This window comes from Lepisma saccharinum, chromosome 19 (assembly GCF_977018435.1).
Source record: "Lepisma saccharinum chromosome 19, izLepSacc3.1, whole genome shotgun sequence".
Taxonomy (NCBI): domain Eukaryota; kingdom Metazoa; phylum Arthropoda; class Insecta; order Zygentoma; family Lepismatidae; genus Lepisma; species Lepisma saccharinum.
Window position 1 is genome coordinate 29,145,322 of NC_139247.1, and position 18,331 is coordinate 29,163,652.

An 18,331-nucleotide genomic window follows, 5' to 3' on the forward strand; every position below is an offset into this window, starting at 1 on the left:
AGCACACAATCGAAACATACAAAAAAAATGTTTGTTTTTTTTGCACATTATTACTTTTCTCTGACTTCAAAAAATATCCAGAGTCCAAATTCACTGCTAGTTACCGAATTATGCAAAACGTGCTAGGACTACACGGAGCATACGCTTTATCAGGGATGCGAAGGAACCTCAAAGGGTACAGTAGGTTCTCCGTGGTGCTGACGGTTGGCCGCGGAGTCACGTGGTATCTGCTTATCAGTCGAACATGACCTTTGCAGCACATTGAAGCGAGCAAAGGTATTTCATGTGATTTGTAAATTGGAACAAAACATATACACACGTTACAACCGACAGAGGTTTGTCTTCAGCTTACTTTTTAAGAACAGGCAAACCACATTAGGCATACAGAGTATAATGTAAGATAGGAGGCAATTATTACTCCATTTCCTCACACTGATAATTTTATTACCTTTTTTGGAGGTATTTGGCCACAGAAATGGTTCTTATTATTGAAGTCGTATTTCATGTGATGGCTTTGTTCAGTATGCTGATCAGGTTTTCTGACAAAAGCAGGACAGGCTACCCAAGAACAGTAATTTTCTACCTTTTATATCTGCTTCCTTCCTCACCCTGTATAAAGCATACGAGCACATACCACAATCGTATGTAAGAGAAATATTTGTTAATTTGGTAACTTGTTTTGAAATTGAAATTCTATCATGAACAGCTGCAAAGAAATAAAGTCTTTCCTTTTTAAAGATTACAATGTATAATTTATATTTCATTAGGAAACCAAAAATGACTTCAGTATTCTCATGCAGTACGCACGAGATTATAAACACACTCTAAAACATATACTGCTCTTTGCAACACATTACTTCCACAATGAAGATACAAAATTAAGTGCATGCTCAAGTATAATTTTATTTTTGTGATTATCAAGTGCTTTATGGGCTCAACGTCAAGATTGGATTTGCCGGTTATCCAAATATTATTAATTTTGAAAATTAATGTGCCTGAAATTGAATGCCATATTTTAAATCGTGAAAGTGTTTTGTTTCTTTAATTAAAGCTTAAAGTTTAAAATTTATTTCATCAAACCAACCTGTATTCTTCTCCCTTGTTTATTTATAATAATAACTAAGAGCACATTGAAGCATAGAAAAACCTTTCACTGGTCATAAGTCAGTCATTGTTCTCTGCAGTTTTCAATGCAACATTCAGGATGTCTAATCATGCATCTTACACCTCACATCAGAATATGATCATTTATAAGTTGGTTTAAGCTAAATTCTCCATTTTTATTCTTTCAATCTATGATATCAATATCACATTGCAAAAACCGTTATTTATGGTTTTAATTGTCATTTGCTGGGAATAAAACAAATCGTATTACTTTGATTTCGAACATTCAAACGCAAGTATCAAAGTATTTATTTTAGGCAGCACTCACGATTATGAAACGTGAAAAGGTAATCATTTTACGGGAAAAGTGAAAGTTGGTGTGTTGACAGAATGTAGCTACTGCCATATTAGCACTGACATCTAGGAAGCTATCTCAATGATAACTATGTTTTTCAACATATACACAAATACATCGTCGCTTCGGAACAAGTAATTTTCATCTTTGCTGCTTTCAGATTACCAACATACGAAGTGGCGTGTAATTCAAAACGTTTTGAAGAAACCTCCTTTTTATAAATAAGGTTGGAAAAAAAATACCTTGCGCTGGGCTCGAACTCAGGTTGCTCGCATACTAGTGAGGTACCCTAACCAACACTCCAAACGAGACAACACGAAACGTTTTTGCAGGTAGTCGACTAAACCGAACGTATATTTTCAGATTGCTAATCCCCAAGTTATAACATGCCATAGCCAGGTGTGTCTTGCATTTTCTGTACTATTGTCATTTGAGTAGCTTCGGTCTCTCCCTAGGCTAATCACGGGAATAGTGAGGAATGTTTTCTTTAGGCGAGGAGGATAAATAGACACACAGTAATAATAACCCTCGCAAAAAAAACAGAACTCGAGCCTGGAACCTTCGATGCGAGGTGTGTTTCTTCTTCTAACTATTTCTGTGTGTTTTCGTCAGATTCATGGTATTTCTTGAGTAGATATGAAGAACGTAAATAAATAAGACAAGTGGGCCGAAGGGACTGGAGAATCGTTGCTACGGAACCACTGAGAAGATATCTTTCGCCAAGATAAAGAATCTCTATATCCCTTGTGATAGAGAACCTATTAGAAGAATGAAAGGACAGATTAAAATATTAAATTTGATGTGTATCCTTTCGTCAAAATGCCTAGAAAGCAACATAATATACTTGTTCACTGTTAGAAAATAATAAAAAAAATTGTCCATGGTGGGGATCGAACGCAGGACTCGCTGATGAAAGCTCTACACGCTAACCAACACACTATCAATAGCACTGCATTTCTTTTTTCCAGGCAGTCTTTTTCCTTCCTCAGCACATGAAAAAGCAAATGCATCTTTATTCCTGATAATTGTTTCATTGTCTATTATTAGAAACCTGGAACATACTTTGTGAGGTACAGCCAACTGCAAATGAAATAGGAGAAAAAGATTTTCCCGACGGAAAATAAGTTGGCAATGCTGCGAACACAGGCATTCTTGATAAGGCGCTTGAGGAGCGTTCAGCAAACTTTCCTGAAAAGCACATCTCCAGTATCGAAGGACTGGCAACTCTCGGGAGCGTGCTGTCTGTCTACACAGTTCCCCAAACGCCTGTTTGAAGATGAATCTTCTGCTATAATTTTATTTTCCAAATGTAGTTCTGATATTGTCGTCATTTTACAAATATTTTTATTTTATCTTACTTTGCTTTGCTTTTATGTTACTTTTATAATTAATCGCAACTATGAAGATTGATAATAATCAGATTAAATTAATGAAGGGAAACTTAAAAAAGAAATTGCCAGACCAGGACTCGAACCCGGAATCTAGAAGACAGTTGGGGAAGACCGTCAATAACTCCCGGCCATGAACTGGCTTATAACATTTGTTATTCCCCAGGAGTATTTTTTGTTCTGTTCATGCGTAATACCTGCTTTCGGACAATTAATTTATAAATGAAAGTGACATTAATCCGCGCTTCGTTCGGTGGGGATAAGCCATGTATTGCTTGAGAGGAGGGACACATCTCGTTCATATACCAGATACAATCATGGCCTATACTTGAATTGATTTATTGAATTGCTTTATTTTACTTCGCTTCTTGTGCCACTTTTGGCTAATTTGCTAAGATGAGGATGAATGAGTGATGATATGATGAAATTGATGAATCTACACTCACAAACTTTCATGCCCATGCCAGGATTCGAACCCGGAATCCCTGGCGTTGTAGTGCGATGTGCCAACCACTCGGCCGGAACGTGCTAAACACTAATTTCGGAGATCATTTGGACATGGCAATTTTGATATACAAGTTGCATTTTCTCTACTTACATTCATTATGTCCAAATTTTATCCTAATAGATAATCTCGCAACAATGCAAAATGTTTCAATTGACTCGAATTCACAATGACTAATATATATTTGACCTACATTTTTTAAATTCAAAATCTGGGAGACGAAAATGTGCCTCAACACGAAATGAAAATGCAATTTTCATTAAATACACTGAAAATGCTAACCAAAGCAGACTTTATTATATATTATGAATACCAAACACTACACAGGTTTTTCTTCGGAATAAGATTCACGAGGGCTTAATAGGATTAAGTATAATTCACTACAAAGCAATAGCTATAAACATGAGATAAACCTCAAATGATGGGTTAGTATTCAGCATAAGAGAAGTGCAGCAGTTAAAACGAAATACATATGTAAGTTTCTATGTGAAAATTTACTGAGTGGTACCACTAGACGCTTTTACATCAGGGGTCCCAGGTTCGAATACCGCCCTGGTCATTGGTGTTATTTTTTAATGTTCTATTTATCATATGTTAACTCATCTTCATCGTCGCGATTGCCCAAAAGTTGCAGAAAAGCGACGCTAAATAACAAAAATAAAAATATATGTGAAAATTTAAAGGTGAATTAAGAGTTGATAATAAGATATATTTCATGAGCGATGTCGATAGAAGATCTGTTAAGATGTAAAACCTGTAGCAAGCATATAGCGAAGTTGTGTGAAGGATGAAGATAAGCTTCTATCTCATTTAATCTAAGCTCACACGAATAGCTAGAGCTATGTGTGAGCTAGAGCAATGCAAAGGACAGAAAGCACTTAATCATTGAGAGAAACAATGAATTTCAAGGCTGCAAATTTCAGCAACGTCAGAGTTTGAACTCTAAAATAAAAATTATTATGTGACGAGTAGTATCATGTTGTAAGCCAGTGGGGATTTGAGGCGCTTTGCGTATTGTTGCTCTTCGAAATCATTTTAGTTGTTACCATTCTTGATATAGGCAGCATTTTACAATAAGTTCTTAATTAGTTTGGGTTTTTATTTCAAGTCCATTTTATGCACTGGTAGGTTAATCGGAACTGGGCCTACAGTATAAAGTGAGATCCAAGCCTTCATATCTCTCCATCGGGTATGGAACCCAGGGTCCCTTGATTGCATAGCTTGACGTTATCACTACGTCATCGTGAAGGTCCTCCGTAATGGGTTACATCTGCATGGAATAACATAAATTCATTTTAAACATATTTCGGACACTAATTAGAGTTCATTATCACCACAGACTGGAAATTAGTTTTTTGCGAAAATACGAGGAATACCTATCGCTCATCACTTGTTACTATTCATTAGAAAATAAGTATTATTTCATTTCACTCTCACGGTCTGTCGTTTCTATTGATTGACGAAACAACAATGCTTCAAGCTCAGAAGCCGACACCGAAGGTTAGATTCTTGTTATTTCACGCCATTGTTCTACCAGTCTCCGTTAATTGCGATGATATAGATTAAATATGTGATAGGTGGAGGTGGGATGAAGACCAGGTTCTAAACTCAGCTATTCGACTTTGAAGCACGTCACGCTAACCAATTTGCCACAGGGTTGGTGTTCAGTTCATCAAATCCACTCTTCGTCATTCAAATTCCAGAGGCAGGAAAGCAACGTAAAATAACGAAAACAGAAAGGAAGAACATATACACTTATCATCATAGCAAATCCACACACAAACCTCTTCTGGCATTCGTTTTGGAGAATGGACTTGAGGATTAAAGATCGCCCACTTCCTGGTTCAGCTCGAGACAATTCAGGTGCCTTATCAAAGATGCCCTGAAGCACGCAGGGTTTCTAACCCACTTCGCCGTACGGTCTACTATTATCTTTGCCGTTGTTTGTACGTCTGTCAGACCGCTCTGAATTCTTTCACCTCTGCCTCAACATACATTACAAATTTAACTTCCTGATATTGAAGAAAAAATGCATTATGGGTATTAGAGTGTGCGTCAAATCTCCTGCATATGGCCTTGAACGGCTGAACAGCACCAGCGAATCACAGACGTGCAGCGTTGCCTAGTTCAGAACCTGTCTCACCTCGCTACTAAATCGTGTACCTGGCGCTCGGATATGAATAGATTATTTCAAGTGTCAGTAGTTCAACAGATGGAAAGATAATGAATTTGCGAGTATGTACGAAAAACAAGCGTGATTGTAGCTTCTGCTGTTCCCTCTGTAGAAGCAATGTTATTATAAACGTATTTGCATTGTATCCTTTTTGCTCTACTTTCGTTCCTGTTTTTAAAATAATGTTCGAGTGAAGAATAGAGAAGTGTGTAAAATTGACTTTAAGAAGTGCCAGGCTCTAACAGCTCAAGCGTGTGGTGTGAATCAAGCTACCGTTTCTCGGATATGTTCGGGGGCAAAACAATGTGGATCGGGGCATGCTCCAATGTTTCAATCACCTAGAAAGCACATTAACGTACCGAAAAGATAGACATACTTAGATGACTTACTTAGTGGTGGCCGCGGTGGCTCAGTCGGTAACGCGTCTGACTACCATGCTATAGGTCCCGGGTTCGATCCCCGGCCGGTTCAAATCCGGGAACTTTTCTAACGGTGAAAGCGGCCCCAGCGCCCACCCAGCGTCGAATAACATGGGTACCTGGGGGAAACCCTGGGGGGTAAAGGCGGTCAGGGGCGTGATGCTGATCACATCACCCTCACTCACGACCGGATCAAGAAAGTATGGGGCGTTACCCCCACACCCCCTATACGCCTTCATGGCGTGGTGCTATGCACAGGGGAACACTTTACTTTTTTTTTTTTTTTTACTTTTTTAGATGACTTTAAAAAAGACGTAGTTCGTAGAACCGTCTTTGAAGTTTACGATTGTGGCGAATTTCCTACTGCCAAAAAGATAACTTACTGTTTACGGGACAAAATATCTTACAAAGGATCTACAACTTCCACATTGAGAATATTGAAACAATTAGGCTTCAAGTACAGAAAAACCAACGACGGTCGTAAATTGCTGATGGAGAGAAGTGACATTGTTGCGTCAAGTGTAAAATTCCTTCGTGCAATGCACAAAATTCTAGTATCTGGTGAATCGAGACCAATCATTTACCTTGACGAGACATGGGTAAAACAGAAACAGGACGACACAGAGGACGAAAGTACTGCGGTCAGTGACGATGAGGACAACGACGGCAGTTGTTGGAGTGACGAGGAGCCTCTCTCTGGCATAATCAGGTATGTTCTTTTCTCCCATTAACTTTAATATATGTCATATTATCTAATGTTCCGTGCTCTCCGTGACAAGGAGTTTCACTCTTTTCCGTGTGAGATTTCGACATGGCACCGCTGCAGTGCGCTGCTATTGGCTATCGCCATATGCAGGAGATTTGACGGACACTCTAGTGACTGATTTGACAGCAATTAGTGCCAGAACGTAAGTTATATAGCTACTATATTTATTAGTGTATTCATCTAGAAAAAAACTATAAATGTTAAATATTTATTTCACTTGTCGTACTGTCAAAAATATACACAAACATATACAAAGAATAACCTTTTACGATATATTTAGCAACTAGTAAGTGCAATTTAACTACAGAAAGCAAAAAGTGTTCTAAAATATTTTTAGTTTTTCATTTTCTAATAGAAGACTGCGCGTCACTCGTCATAACGCTCCTTGTGAGGTACGTCAGGCAGACCGCACTTGGCAATAAACAAAGCTTCACTCCTTACATGCGATAAGCTGGCGAGAAGCTGATGCTGCGAGGAGGGCCAAGGACACAATTGCGCAAGGTAGACAGAAGGTGGCGACACTAGCTTGAACGAAAGGCGGTAATCTGAAAGTTCCAGAACCTCAAGCGGTCTGTGAGACCTCACCTAACAAGTTAAGGATTAAGTTTCTACAATTTGATAAATTTGCAAAAGGTTAGTATATTTTTCTCTCTGTCGTAGTTTTTTCTTCTTGGATATTGTACTTTGATATCGATAGTTAACACGGACTAACAAGATTGTCAAATAGAAGTGAATACACAGAAAAAAATGACATTTGTATTACAAACCACAACTCGTGGTAACTTTACTGAATTTGGAACTTCTAGACAAATAGCTCCCATTTTGTACATTTGTACGTACTAGTAACAATAATTTGTTTGTAGCTTAATTAAATAAATATTTGGCCAATAACATAATTTTTTTCTTATCCCCAAAAGTACTCGTCGTCTCTCACTGGAAAGTGGTATCAACCAGTCCTCCATTGTCCGGATATTGGATACTAATCGCTGGCATCCTTATAAGCTGAACATGCAACAAGAACTATACGAGGATGACCCAGATCTACGGGTAGAGTTTTGCACATGGGCTACAAACCAACACGAATTGGATCCCTCGTTTGCACGTGTCATACTGTTCAGCGACGAGACCTATTTCTGTTTGAATGTGGAGGTCAATCGGCATAACTGTCGGTACTGGTGTGACAGTAATCCAAACTGGGTTTCACCGAGTAAGGAACATAGTCCTGCAAAGCTGATGGTGTGGTGTGCCGTATGGGACAGCCGCATCATTGGTCCATTTTTCATCGACACTGCCTTAACGGCGCAAGAGTACCTGACGCTCCTTCAGGAACATGTGTTTCCTTCCATTCTGAAACCCGACGGCAACTTTCCCTCTTATTTTCAACACGATGGGGCCTCTCCCCACTATGGCGTTGGTGTTCATGAATGGCTCGATGCACAATTCCCAGGGAAGTGGATTGGTCGCCGTGATCCCGTGGAATGGTCGCTCAGATCCCATTTAAAATTTCGAACCCGCGTCCAAGATGGCGCATTTCAAGATGGCGGCTATGGTCACCATGTACCCTACAAGTTGCGACCTTCCCTCTACTACCATCTTCCATTACCAAATTTCACCATGTCAGGTTTCAAAGTAAAAGGGTGTCCAGACTTTCGACTGACGCTGTATTTTAAGAACTAATATTATTAATGAATATCGAGAATATCTCTTATGTCTTGTAATGCAGCTATATAGCCTGACAAGTTAAGTCCCGATATGCGCAGATCGCTGCGAAGCACTTCGTATTACGTCATCCTCCCCACCACTCTTCTACTCACTGGTCTGGCGTTGAGAGTACCAGTGGTGCCAACTCAGCAAAATTAAGCTAAAACAAATATGACAAGCAATTTTCACTGTTTAGCGTGACGGTGCATGCAGACTCCTATTATATCAGTAGTTCATTTTATTTAATCCAGCTTTGAAAATGCGTGCGGTGCGCCGATCGTAAACTGTAGTATTACGCACGTGCGTTAAGGTTTATAACGAAGAGAAACTACAGGGCGAATGACTTCATTTTCTGAATGCGACATCGAGCAGTGTCCAGTTTTTTTGTGTTTATTTTATTTTATTTTTTTATTTTTTTTAAACCGAGTGGGGTGGTGGTTTATCGTACAACAATCACCACGAGAAGGCAATCTGATAACACGCTTGCCTGTGTTCTTTTCTAAAGCATTGAAATGTTCATGCTCTTTACTCTTGGCTGCAAGGTTCTTACTTTGAAAGAGATGGACTTATGGACGAGCGTGTAGATGAACTGATAATTAGACTTAGTGAAGCCGATTCAGACACGGACACAGATTCATCGGTAGACACAGACTCGGATGAGTGGGAGAGTGACACTGATTAAGGAGAACTGGAAAACATTTACAAGGTGAGCTCAGTTCTATCGTTTATATATTTTTCATTTTTCTATCGTTTTATTTCATACATTTGTTATGCTGGTAAGAAATATTCCTAATATAACTTAATTCATTTAAGGTTTAAAGGGAAAATATCAAAATGTATTTAGAATTTAGCGCAATCAATAGGTAGCGTAGGTGACGGGATACTAATTCATGCCTTTCACATTCAAATTTCGTTGAAAATTCTCAGAGGATTCAGCTCCCTCTAGTTTGCAACACTGCGAATGAACGTCGCCGCAGACAATGGAGTGGGGAAATCTGATGTGAGGTGCGCAAACAATGGATTGCAGCGTCTTGTTTTTAAACTTGTCAAGTTATAGTACACATTCACCTCCGTAAGGCGCCAAACACGCATTCTCGCAACATAGCACTGCGAGCGAAGCGAGCAAGAAATTATTTACATCAATTTATTTGCAGGCTTTCAAGAATAAGTTATTAATTTAACGGGATGTCAATACTTTCTTAGGATCCCGAGATGTTTAAACTTTTCCGGGGTCGAAAACGTGTGGATACCATATTGCTAAATACAGTCTGCAAAATGTATTTTTTGTTCGAACTCTCTCTCCACTACAGAAATTCCTTGACAATCTAAGATTTAACACTTTATCAAGAGCCATATCTCCCCCTTTAAATTTAATACTCGATTCTGCCACCAAAATTTCCGTGACAATTTTAGACTTACTGTTGATATTGAAGAGTGGATATTGTCTCCTCCAAAACATTAATTCTAAGTCTCCACACCAGAATATCCGCAACAGTTTAAGACAATAGTAATACACAAGAATTGGATACACCTCTCAATTTAATGCTCAATCCGCCTCTAACTAAATTACCCGCCATAATCAAAGACCTAGAGTTGGATACTGTGGCTCCCAACGTTTAATTCAGAATCCCCTCAGAACCCACGTGTCAATTAAGGCCTAAAATGTAAGAGTTGCATATGTCTCCCCCGCCTTTCGATAATACCCTTAAGCACTTTCTTTTCTTCATCTAATGTATTAAATATGGTGCATTTAAAGTGCAAAATTTTTACATATATTTTGGAAAAATATAAAAATATTGAATTTTATATTATTTGAAAGGAAACCACCCCCCAAATTTTTCATGGCGCACCCTGCACCATAATCCCCGCATGTAGACACCCCTGATTTTTATGACTATCCAGTACCCAATACTAAGAAAGAGTTATTTCACAAAATTGAACGTTTCTTTGACCAATTTTAAAGATCTGCAAATGAAAAATTGTATTTAAAATATTTCTGCACAGTATTAAAATTTCCTCATGATCTATTATTAATAGAATTTCAAAGCATTTCAATCGTTTTTTTAAAATTTAAAGAAGAATCTTTTTTGACCTCACGACAATAAAAAAATACAAGGCATACTCGAAAAAATATAACTCGATTTATGTAGATCTACTAATTATTTTTAATTGGAGACCAACCTGGAATATCCATAATTTTTAGTAGATCTGGTCATGAGAGACAACAGTCGGTCAGTGGGCTGTAAATATCTAGAAAAATAAGCAAATGTGAAGACCTGAAAGTTTTAGAAGTTCTGTTGATTGATTGATTGATTTGGTTTATTTTATTTCGTTTTCTGCCACTTTTGGCTAATCGAGAAGATGAGGATGAGTGATCATGTGATGAAATTGATGAAGAAATACTCACAAAGAACACTCATGACCAGGCTGGGATTCGAACCAAAGATGCCTGGCGTCCTAGTGCGCTGTGATAACCACCACGGACGCCGACATTTTAGAATTCAAAGATCTAACCAATGCTAATTTCACAAAACATACATTATCATTCCCCATCCGTTTGCACATGAAGATCAATCGATACATTTTTAATGTTGCGGTATCACTGAAATTGTTAATGCTATAAATATGAAATTTAGCGTGTTGAATGAACTGTGAATTTTTAATCAGATGCTAAGTCCGTCCTCTCGATACGAATTGAAATCAGTTGATACTTGAAACTCTGAGACTACTAAGGTGGAAACACAAATTAGGTACGAATGTATGTATATCTGAGGGAGTTAGTCAACAATCGTTATACATCTAAGTTTTTATATCTTAGAAGTAAATAAAGCTCCAAATACGAGGGTCGTTCATTAAAGATTTTCCCTTACCTAGTTCTAGTTAATGTAGAATACTGAATTTTTACGTGTGTAATGATACATATGTGCGTAGGTCATGAGGTAATTTGCAATTCTGAACTCCTCTTAGTTATTGTCTTACAAGTACTAAATTGAGACAAGGTGTAGTGATGGATCCAGTGGAATATTAAGCAGTCATCAAGTTTCTTTACTTGAGAGGCCGCGCACCAAAGGAAACTTTTGGTGAGATGAAACTGACCTATGGAGAGGATGCCCCATCGTATGACGTAGTGAAGCACTGGCATCGTCAGTTCAAGTGTGGTCGGACTTCAGTAGAAACAGCCCCCATCCTCGGGCGACCCCAGTCAGCCAATGACGAAGACACCATTGGGCAAGTGAAAGCCGCCATCTTGGAGGACCGCCGCATAACCGTTCGCCAACTAGCTGAAGATGTCAAGATCAATGTGGGGTCTGTGGAAAAAATCATATATGACCATGTGCACATGCGGAAGGTGTCTGCCCGATGGGTTCCTCGGCTACTCACACCTTTCCAAATGCAGGAACGAGTCACGTGCTCCCAGGCTAATTTGACCATGTGTCAGGAAAACCAGGAGGAATTTTTGGCAGAGTAATCACCCAGGGTTAAACGTGGGTCCATCACTATGACCCAGAGACCAAGGCCCAGTCAAAGCAATGGAAGCATCCTGACTCACCACCACCAAAGAAGGCCCGTGTCCAACCCTCGACGGGCAAAGTGATGCTCATGGTTTTTTGGGACCAGCATGGAGTAGTTATGATGGATTTCCTGGCGATGGGTACCACAAATACCAGGACGTACTATGCTTCACTGCTGCAGAAATTGCGGAAGGCCATCAAAACCAAGAGGAGTGGCATGTTGACCAAAGGCGTCCGCATCCTGCAAGACAACGCTCCAGTTCACAACTCTCATGTTGCCCAGACAAGGCACGGTCCTGTGGAAATGAAATCCTTCCTTATCCCCCATACTCTCCAGACCTCGCACCGTCAGACGTTCGGCCTTCCCAACCATGAAGTCATTTCTGAAGGGAACGCACTTCCACGACGATGAGACGTTGATTTCTGAGGTCAAGCCATGGCTTCTGGAGCAACCTGCAGATTTATACAAACAAGGTCTCCATGGGTACATAAAGCGATGGGAAAACTGTGTGGCCATTTGTGGTTCCTATGTAGAGAAGGACTAATGTCTGTACCAATTTTCGTTTATCTCCGTCCATGGGATCTGGTTCATGGGAAATCTTTAATGAACGTCCCTCGTATGTAATTATGTGAACCGAAAGATACATAAATTATCAAATTAATTCTACTCAGTATTAACGATTGGTCCATCCATTTGCACCTTCGTGTCAATAATCAAACCATTCGATATCTTATGATTTCTCATAAACTTCTAGATATATATTTTTTCAGATTGAAAGAAATACCATGTTCTAGTGCATAATGGGAGTCAACAAATTGACAACAATCGTAAAAAAATAAAAAAAATAGAAATAGCTATATTTCGTAGGTAAAACGGCGATAAAATAATTGATTAACTTCGCATATTCCGAAACCAAAGAATACGTTTGTTTTCAAATTTCATGTATATATACAAAAGTGCCGTGGAGAAAAGTAAATACTTTTAACATACACAAAGGTATTACGAATTCTCTGCTTTACTGCAACGTGTGAAGCAAAACGCAAAACTGCGAAACAAACGAGAAACGAAATGTAAGTTATGAAATTTTCACTGAAAATCTTACATCAAAACTACTTGCAATAATTTATGTTATACATAGTCTGCAAGAAACAGTTTTTCCAATTTAGTCAGTTTAACACTTATGTTCACACTGTTGTCAGAAAATCGCTTTGGTTGAGAAAGATCCTTTATATTACAAGTACTATTGTCTCATTTTAACATGTATAAGAGGGAAAACTACTTTACCATTGTAATCAGCAGAAGATACAGGAAAATTGGACATCCATCTCTCAAGAGATAAGGAAAGTTTTGGAAATAAACCTTTATTGTAAATATTACATGTAAAATGTATCATTAATTGATTCAGTGTGTGTTTTACGTCCACTTTATGCCCAAATAAGGGTAATCGGCACTGGACCTACAGTTTAAAGTGGAATCCAAACCACTATCGAAACCGTTATCGAACCCGGGAACCCTTCTTTACAAGGCGACGACTTTACCACTACGTCATCAGGGAGGCCCAAAATGTATGCTTAAAAGTAAATCAATTGCACTTGTTACAAAATATTATTGCATCCCCCTCTCTTTTGACTTGTTTATTCATTGTATTGTGGCTTAGTTAGATTCTAGCAAATACTTAATTTCCTCTCAGAGAACATTTTGTTTAGTCATTCTCGAACGCAAGAAAAATCATGCAAATAAATAACAGAAACGACCATGAACAAGTTCTATCATCCAGGGGTCTCCCCGGTGGCGCAGTGGTAGCGCGAGTTCCGGATTCGATCCCGGTGGAGTTCCAGTACATTGCATAGTCGTTTCGTTTGCACTTTAAACTGTTAGTTAAATCACGATTAGCCTGTCTAAGCACAAGGTGGACTTAAAAGAGAGGCAACTATCATCCGACCAGACATATTCAAATCTCCTTACGAGGAATGGGTAAGCGAGTGACCTTGATGACATAAAACATAGTTGTGGGTAGGGGTTTTAAGAAGAAAGCTACTTGAAGTGTTTCATATCTAGAAAATCGTATATTTAGCCAAAAGTAGTAACAATTGTTAAAATGTCTGTAAAATATGCACTTCATATGAAAACTAAAGTAATTTTAAATATGCAATTATGGTCAGATTTGTTAAAATATACCACATTTACTTGCGTTTATGTGAAGATTCATTGATGAAGGTTTTTCTTTAAGTATGCCTTTCCAACAGAAATATGAATTTGAATATAAATTATTCGTTTAATTATGATATATAACCCTCATATTCGCTATAAAATATATAACCAATAAACTGAAGGTATGCTAATGTCGTTATTAGTTAGTACCTGTTGAGCATATCGTGGTCACATACTAATCGCAGCTTCAACTTGTTTAATGAGATGTATTTACAATATTTTGTAATTCAAATATTTTAAATTTTATTTTAACTTTGCAGATCTCCGATAGTACGACGTGCTACGATATAAAGGGTCCAGGTTTCGAATCACGGCCTGGCCATGGTTGTTCTTTGTAAGTGTTCCTTCATCAATTTTATTGGATTATAACTCATCGTAATCTTCGCAATTAGCCAAAAATGGCAGAAAAGCGACATAGTATCAACTAAATCAATCAATCGATCATTTTCACTACATATCCATTTGTATTACATGTTACATATTCATTGAATTGAGTTGATTGGCTGATTCATTGATTTGGTATATTTTTACTTGAGTGATAATACGATGAGGCTGAGTGATAATACAATAAATTAATGTACAGACACTTACCAACAATACCAATGACCACGCCGAGATTCGAACCATACATGGAGTGCGGCGGCTATGTTGCATATTATAAGATCAACGTAAGGGAGACTTCTGTCCTATGATGAACAAATAAATGAATATGAACATTATGATGATGTGTGCATAATTAGAAACCCCCTATGAATAAATAAGAAATATTCAACAAGCGTTTATAACGTACACACATCATAAGCACGCACGCATGCACGCACATATACATATATTGCACAAACTACGAATGAAAAATATTTCGCCCTCACCTGTTCCCATCTGCCTCTCATCTTCGTGCCTGTCCAGCACAAACTCCACAACCCCCGAGCCGTGGTCGTCTGCCCCCAGCCGGAGAGCCACCCCCGGGATGAACCTGTTGAGGCTCCACTTGAAGGTGAAGATTTGGAAGAACCTGGCGGTGGTCCTCAGCAGGAGATTGTCCAGGCGGTCCTCGTTCACAAGATCGTCCGGAAGAAGAATTTCTTCTTTGGGCGATGCCCGTCCTTTACTTTTGCTATTGGGTGAGATCAAATTTCGATAAAGAACCAGCCCGCTGCCCAAAGTAACGTGGTCCTTCTTCATGAAGCTTCTCATTCTTTTCAGTATGTTAAGTTTCATACACATCCGAGCGTCCATCTCCCCGCAGTTACTGAGCATCGTGTTAAACGTGCCTTCATTGTTGTCCGTTTCGTTATCGCGTGTCTCGTTATCAACAAAATTGTCTGTATCATTGTTGTCTTCAAACTTCACAACGGTTGGTGAATTTTCAGTACCGGATTCTTCAGGAAAACGTAGCTTGTTTTGTACACCACAGCAAAGTTGGATGAAAATGGCATTGATCGCAATAAGAAGACACTGACGCCCAAGAAACATTGTGGGTAGCTGGTTTCACGAGGTTCAACACCATTCGACCCTAAGGACTATCACAGCATCACTGACCAAAATTCAAAGTTCGCATGAGTTCTCGTTTTTAAGTCCTCCGAGAATTCGGAGCAATATGGAGATTTAAACGGAGATCTGGAGCATTGAGAACCTTCTCCGGATGCACGGAGGAGTGGTCGCAATGCGTCTTCAGAGATGAGTAAACAAAAGGTCAATGGATGATATGTCCAAACAATTATCTGTTATCTAACATGATCTTTCTTCTGTTCATTTTTTCAGGCGCTCAAAGGATTCCAGGGAGCGATACTTGAACCAGAACCAATTTCTTTGGACTCGTGTCTTTCTGCGGACGTCTTTACGGCCATTGCTCACGTGCCTTGCCGAAGAGCAATTGGAGTGTGGTAACATTGCGTCTGGATTTTTTTCCATGCTAATGAGGGCAGTGGTGGTTTGACACACCTCTTCGAATTTCAAATCTTCGCAGAGAACATTGCATTTTCACTTTTCCTTCTTTCTTTTGCGTTCTTTCTGATCCACATTTTAATTATGCAGATTCTTATCCCGCGTCCATCTATTCTGATACACTTTCGTTTCTCCCGAAAACATCCTCAATGCTTACCGGGACGTTAAATTCTTCGAAAGCAAGAGTTCAGTTTCCCTTTAATTAGAAAGTATAAATGTTCCATTGTTTCCTTTCATGCACGCCTAAACATTAACTGCAATAAATCTATAATTTCTATTCCTATATTGGTAGTTTACCTTTGCTTAATAGGTTGTTCTATACCATTTCGACTAATTTTGAATTATTTTGTCGCTTCTCAATTACTTAAAAATATAATTAATTTAGCCACTATCATTCAAGTGTTAAACATCGACATGGAATTTTTTTCAGACTTGCGTTGTGATCTGGAGGCCAATTTCAATAATTCGCGTGCAGTGATTTTAGCTTTTTGAAACACTTATTGAAATCCTCTGTTCTATAATTCCAAATCTACTTTCCATTTACTTTAGAAATAAATATTATATCATTTTCTTAATCATCATTTTTGCTCTCACATTAGTAGTTCCTATGTTGTACTAAAATGAATAAGATATATAAATATATATATATATATTCATAATTACTCATCTTTGGGGTTCAATGTAACCAATGAAGAGGGAAACAAATTAACTATACCATTATATGTAGGGGAGACCGGGACATAGCGATCCCCTGGGGCAAAGTAATCCCTCGAAGAAAATAAACTTTGCAGTCCTGCTTCCAAGCGGGAAACATATCAACTGCAGAGCAGCCATCGTGAGTTGTGTTGTAGTCGATGAGTGTTGCGGAACGTGGGCTGTGAATTTGATATTACCTCTCCCAAGCTTACATTTCTCCAGTTCTTTAAAGCTATGCAAATCACAAAGCTTATGCATGCTATAAGAAGTTGCAAACATGTCAACATTAACAGGAACTGCTTTACAAATATCGACCAGAAATATTTTGAACGCTAGTTGTACTGAAATTATGTACTAATAAAAACAATTTTCACTTGAAGTTTAAACTCATGAGAACAAATCTAAACATTTCTCTTAGAGTACATTTTTCACTTGTGTTTATCATGAGTTTTTGATCTTTCTGACTGTATCTTCGTTTACATGTAATTTCTACCATTTTGTATCATTTTTTAAAAATTCCAAGAAGTCTTGACTCCATACGAACTTTAAAACAAAATTAATATCGATCAATGAAGAATCCAAAGATATAATATGTAGGTATAATATTCTTTAATTTAAGTTAAATACATATAATGTACAATAAAATCGTTTTAAAACATTGCCTCAAGACAAATTAATTATGTTCCTGATAAATGATGAGAAGTAATACGTTCACAGCAGAAACTAATTAGTTGTGATAACACTAGAACTTCCAAGGAAAGAAGGATATTCTGGGATACAATTGTTTCGTAGGAAAATTACTTATATTGAGACTTACTTCGTTAACATTTTAGAGTTAAAAAATTGTTTTCTATGTTAGGATCTAGGAGCCTACCCCTTGGGAGTATTAGTGGTATGTATTCAAGTATGTAAATTGTATCCTTCTCTATGAAGTAAGTGATAACAACATTAGAAGATTATGTTAAATGAAGATAACCTTGAAGAGTATTAAAATTTAATGTGTATCACGTTTACTTTACTTTCGATGTCCTTGTCCATAAACTAAGGTCAACGTGACATTAAAAACATGTTTTCACAAATTATCCTTTGAAACATAAATAAATATTATACTGAAATAATCTAACATTACAGCGAAATATCGACGTAAATATCTAAGCCACACATGGAGTATTACAACACATTTAAATCAGATCTCGTGTAGAATATATAAGAACATTATACAAAGAAAAATGTATGGGACAACATGAAAGTTTTAACATATAAATTTATATCTTAGCATGCCATTTCGAAATAAAAAAGTTTAGTAATAAGATGAATTGGCCAACGTCTATTGTAGCATGTGTGTAATTACTAATAATGGAATTTCAACGAATGATCAATATATGCTTTGTTATTATATCTTTGAAATGAAAAGTATATAAAACTTTAATAGTTCTAACAACTTACACAAATAACATCCTTATTTTTTGTAAAAGAATTATTAATTAGTTGTCTAGAAAATATATTAAATATCGTTATATTGATTTCATTTCATAATAAGGGAAAACTGTTCAACT

General features: G+C 37.8%; 1 protein-coding gene across 1 annotated transcript in view; it reads right to left on the bottom strand.

Annotated features, from left to right (window-relative positions):
* The window catches only part of LOC146003097 (uncharacterized), a 28,921-nt gene extending 13,245 nt beyond the window's left edge, over positions 1-15,676 (bottom strand). The window contains exon 1 of the mRNA XM_083141269.1: positions 15,005-15,676. Within this exon, the coding sequence (XP_082997395.1) occupies positions 15,005-15,608 (604 nt within the window). The 5' untranslated portion in view covers positions 15,609-15,676. The remainder of the gene's footprint in view (positions 1-15,004) is intronic.
* Between the last annotated feature and the right edge of the window lie 2,655 nt (positions 15,677-18,331).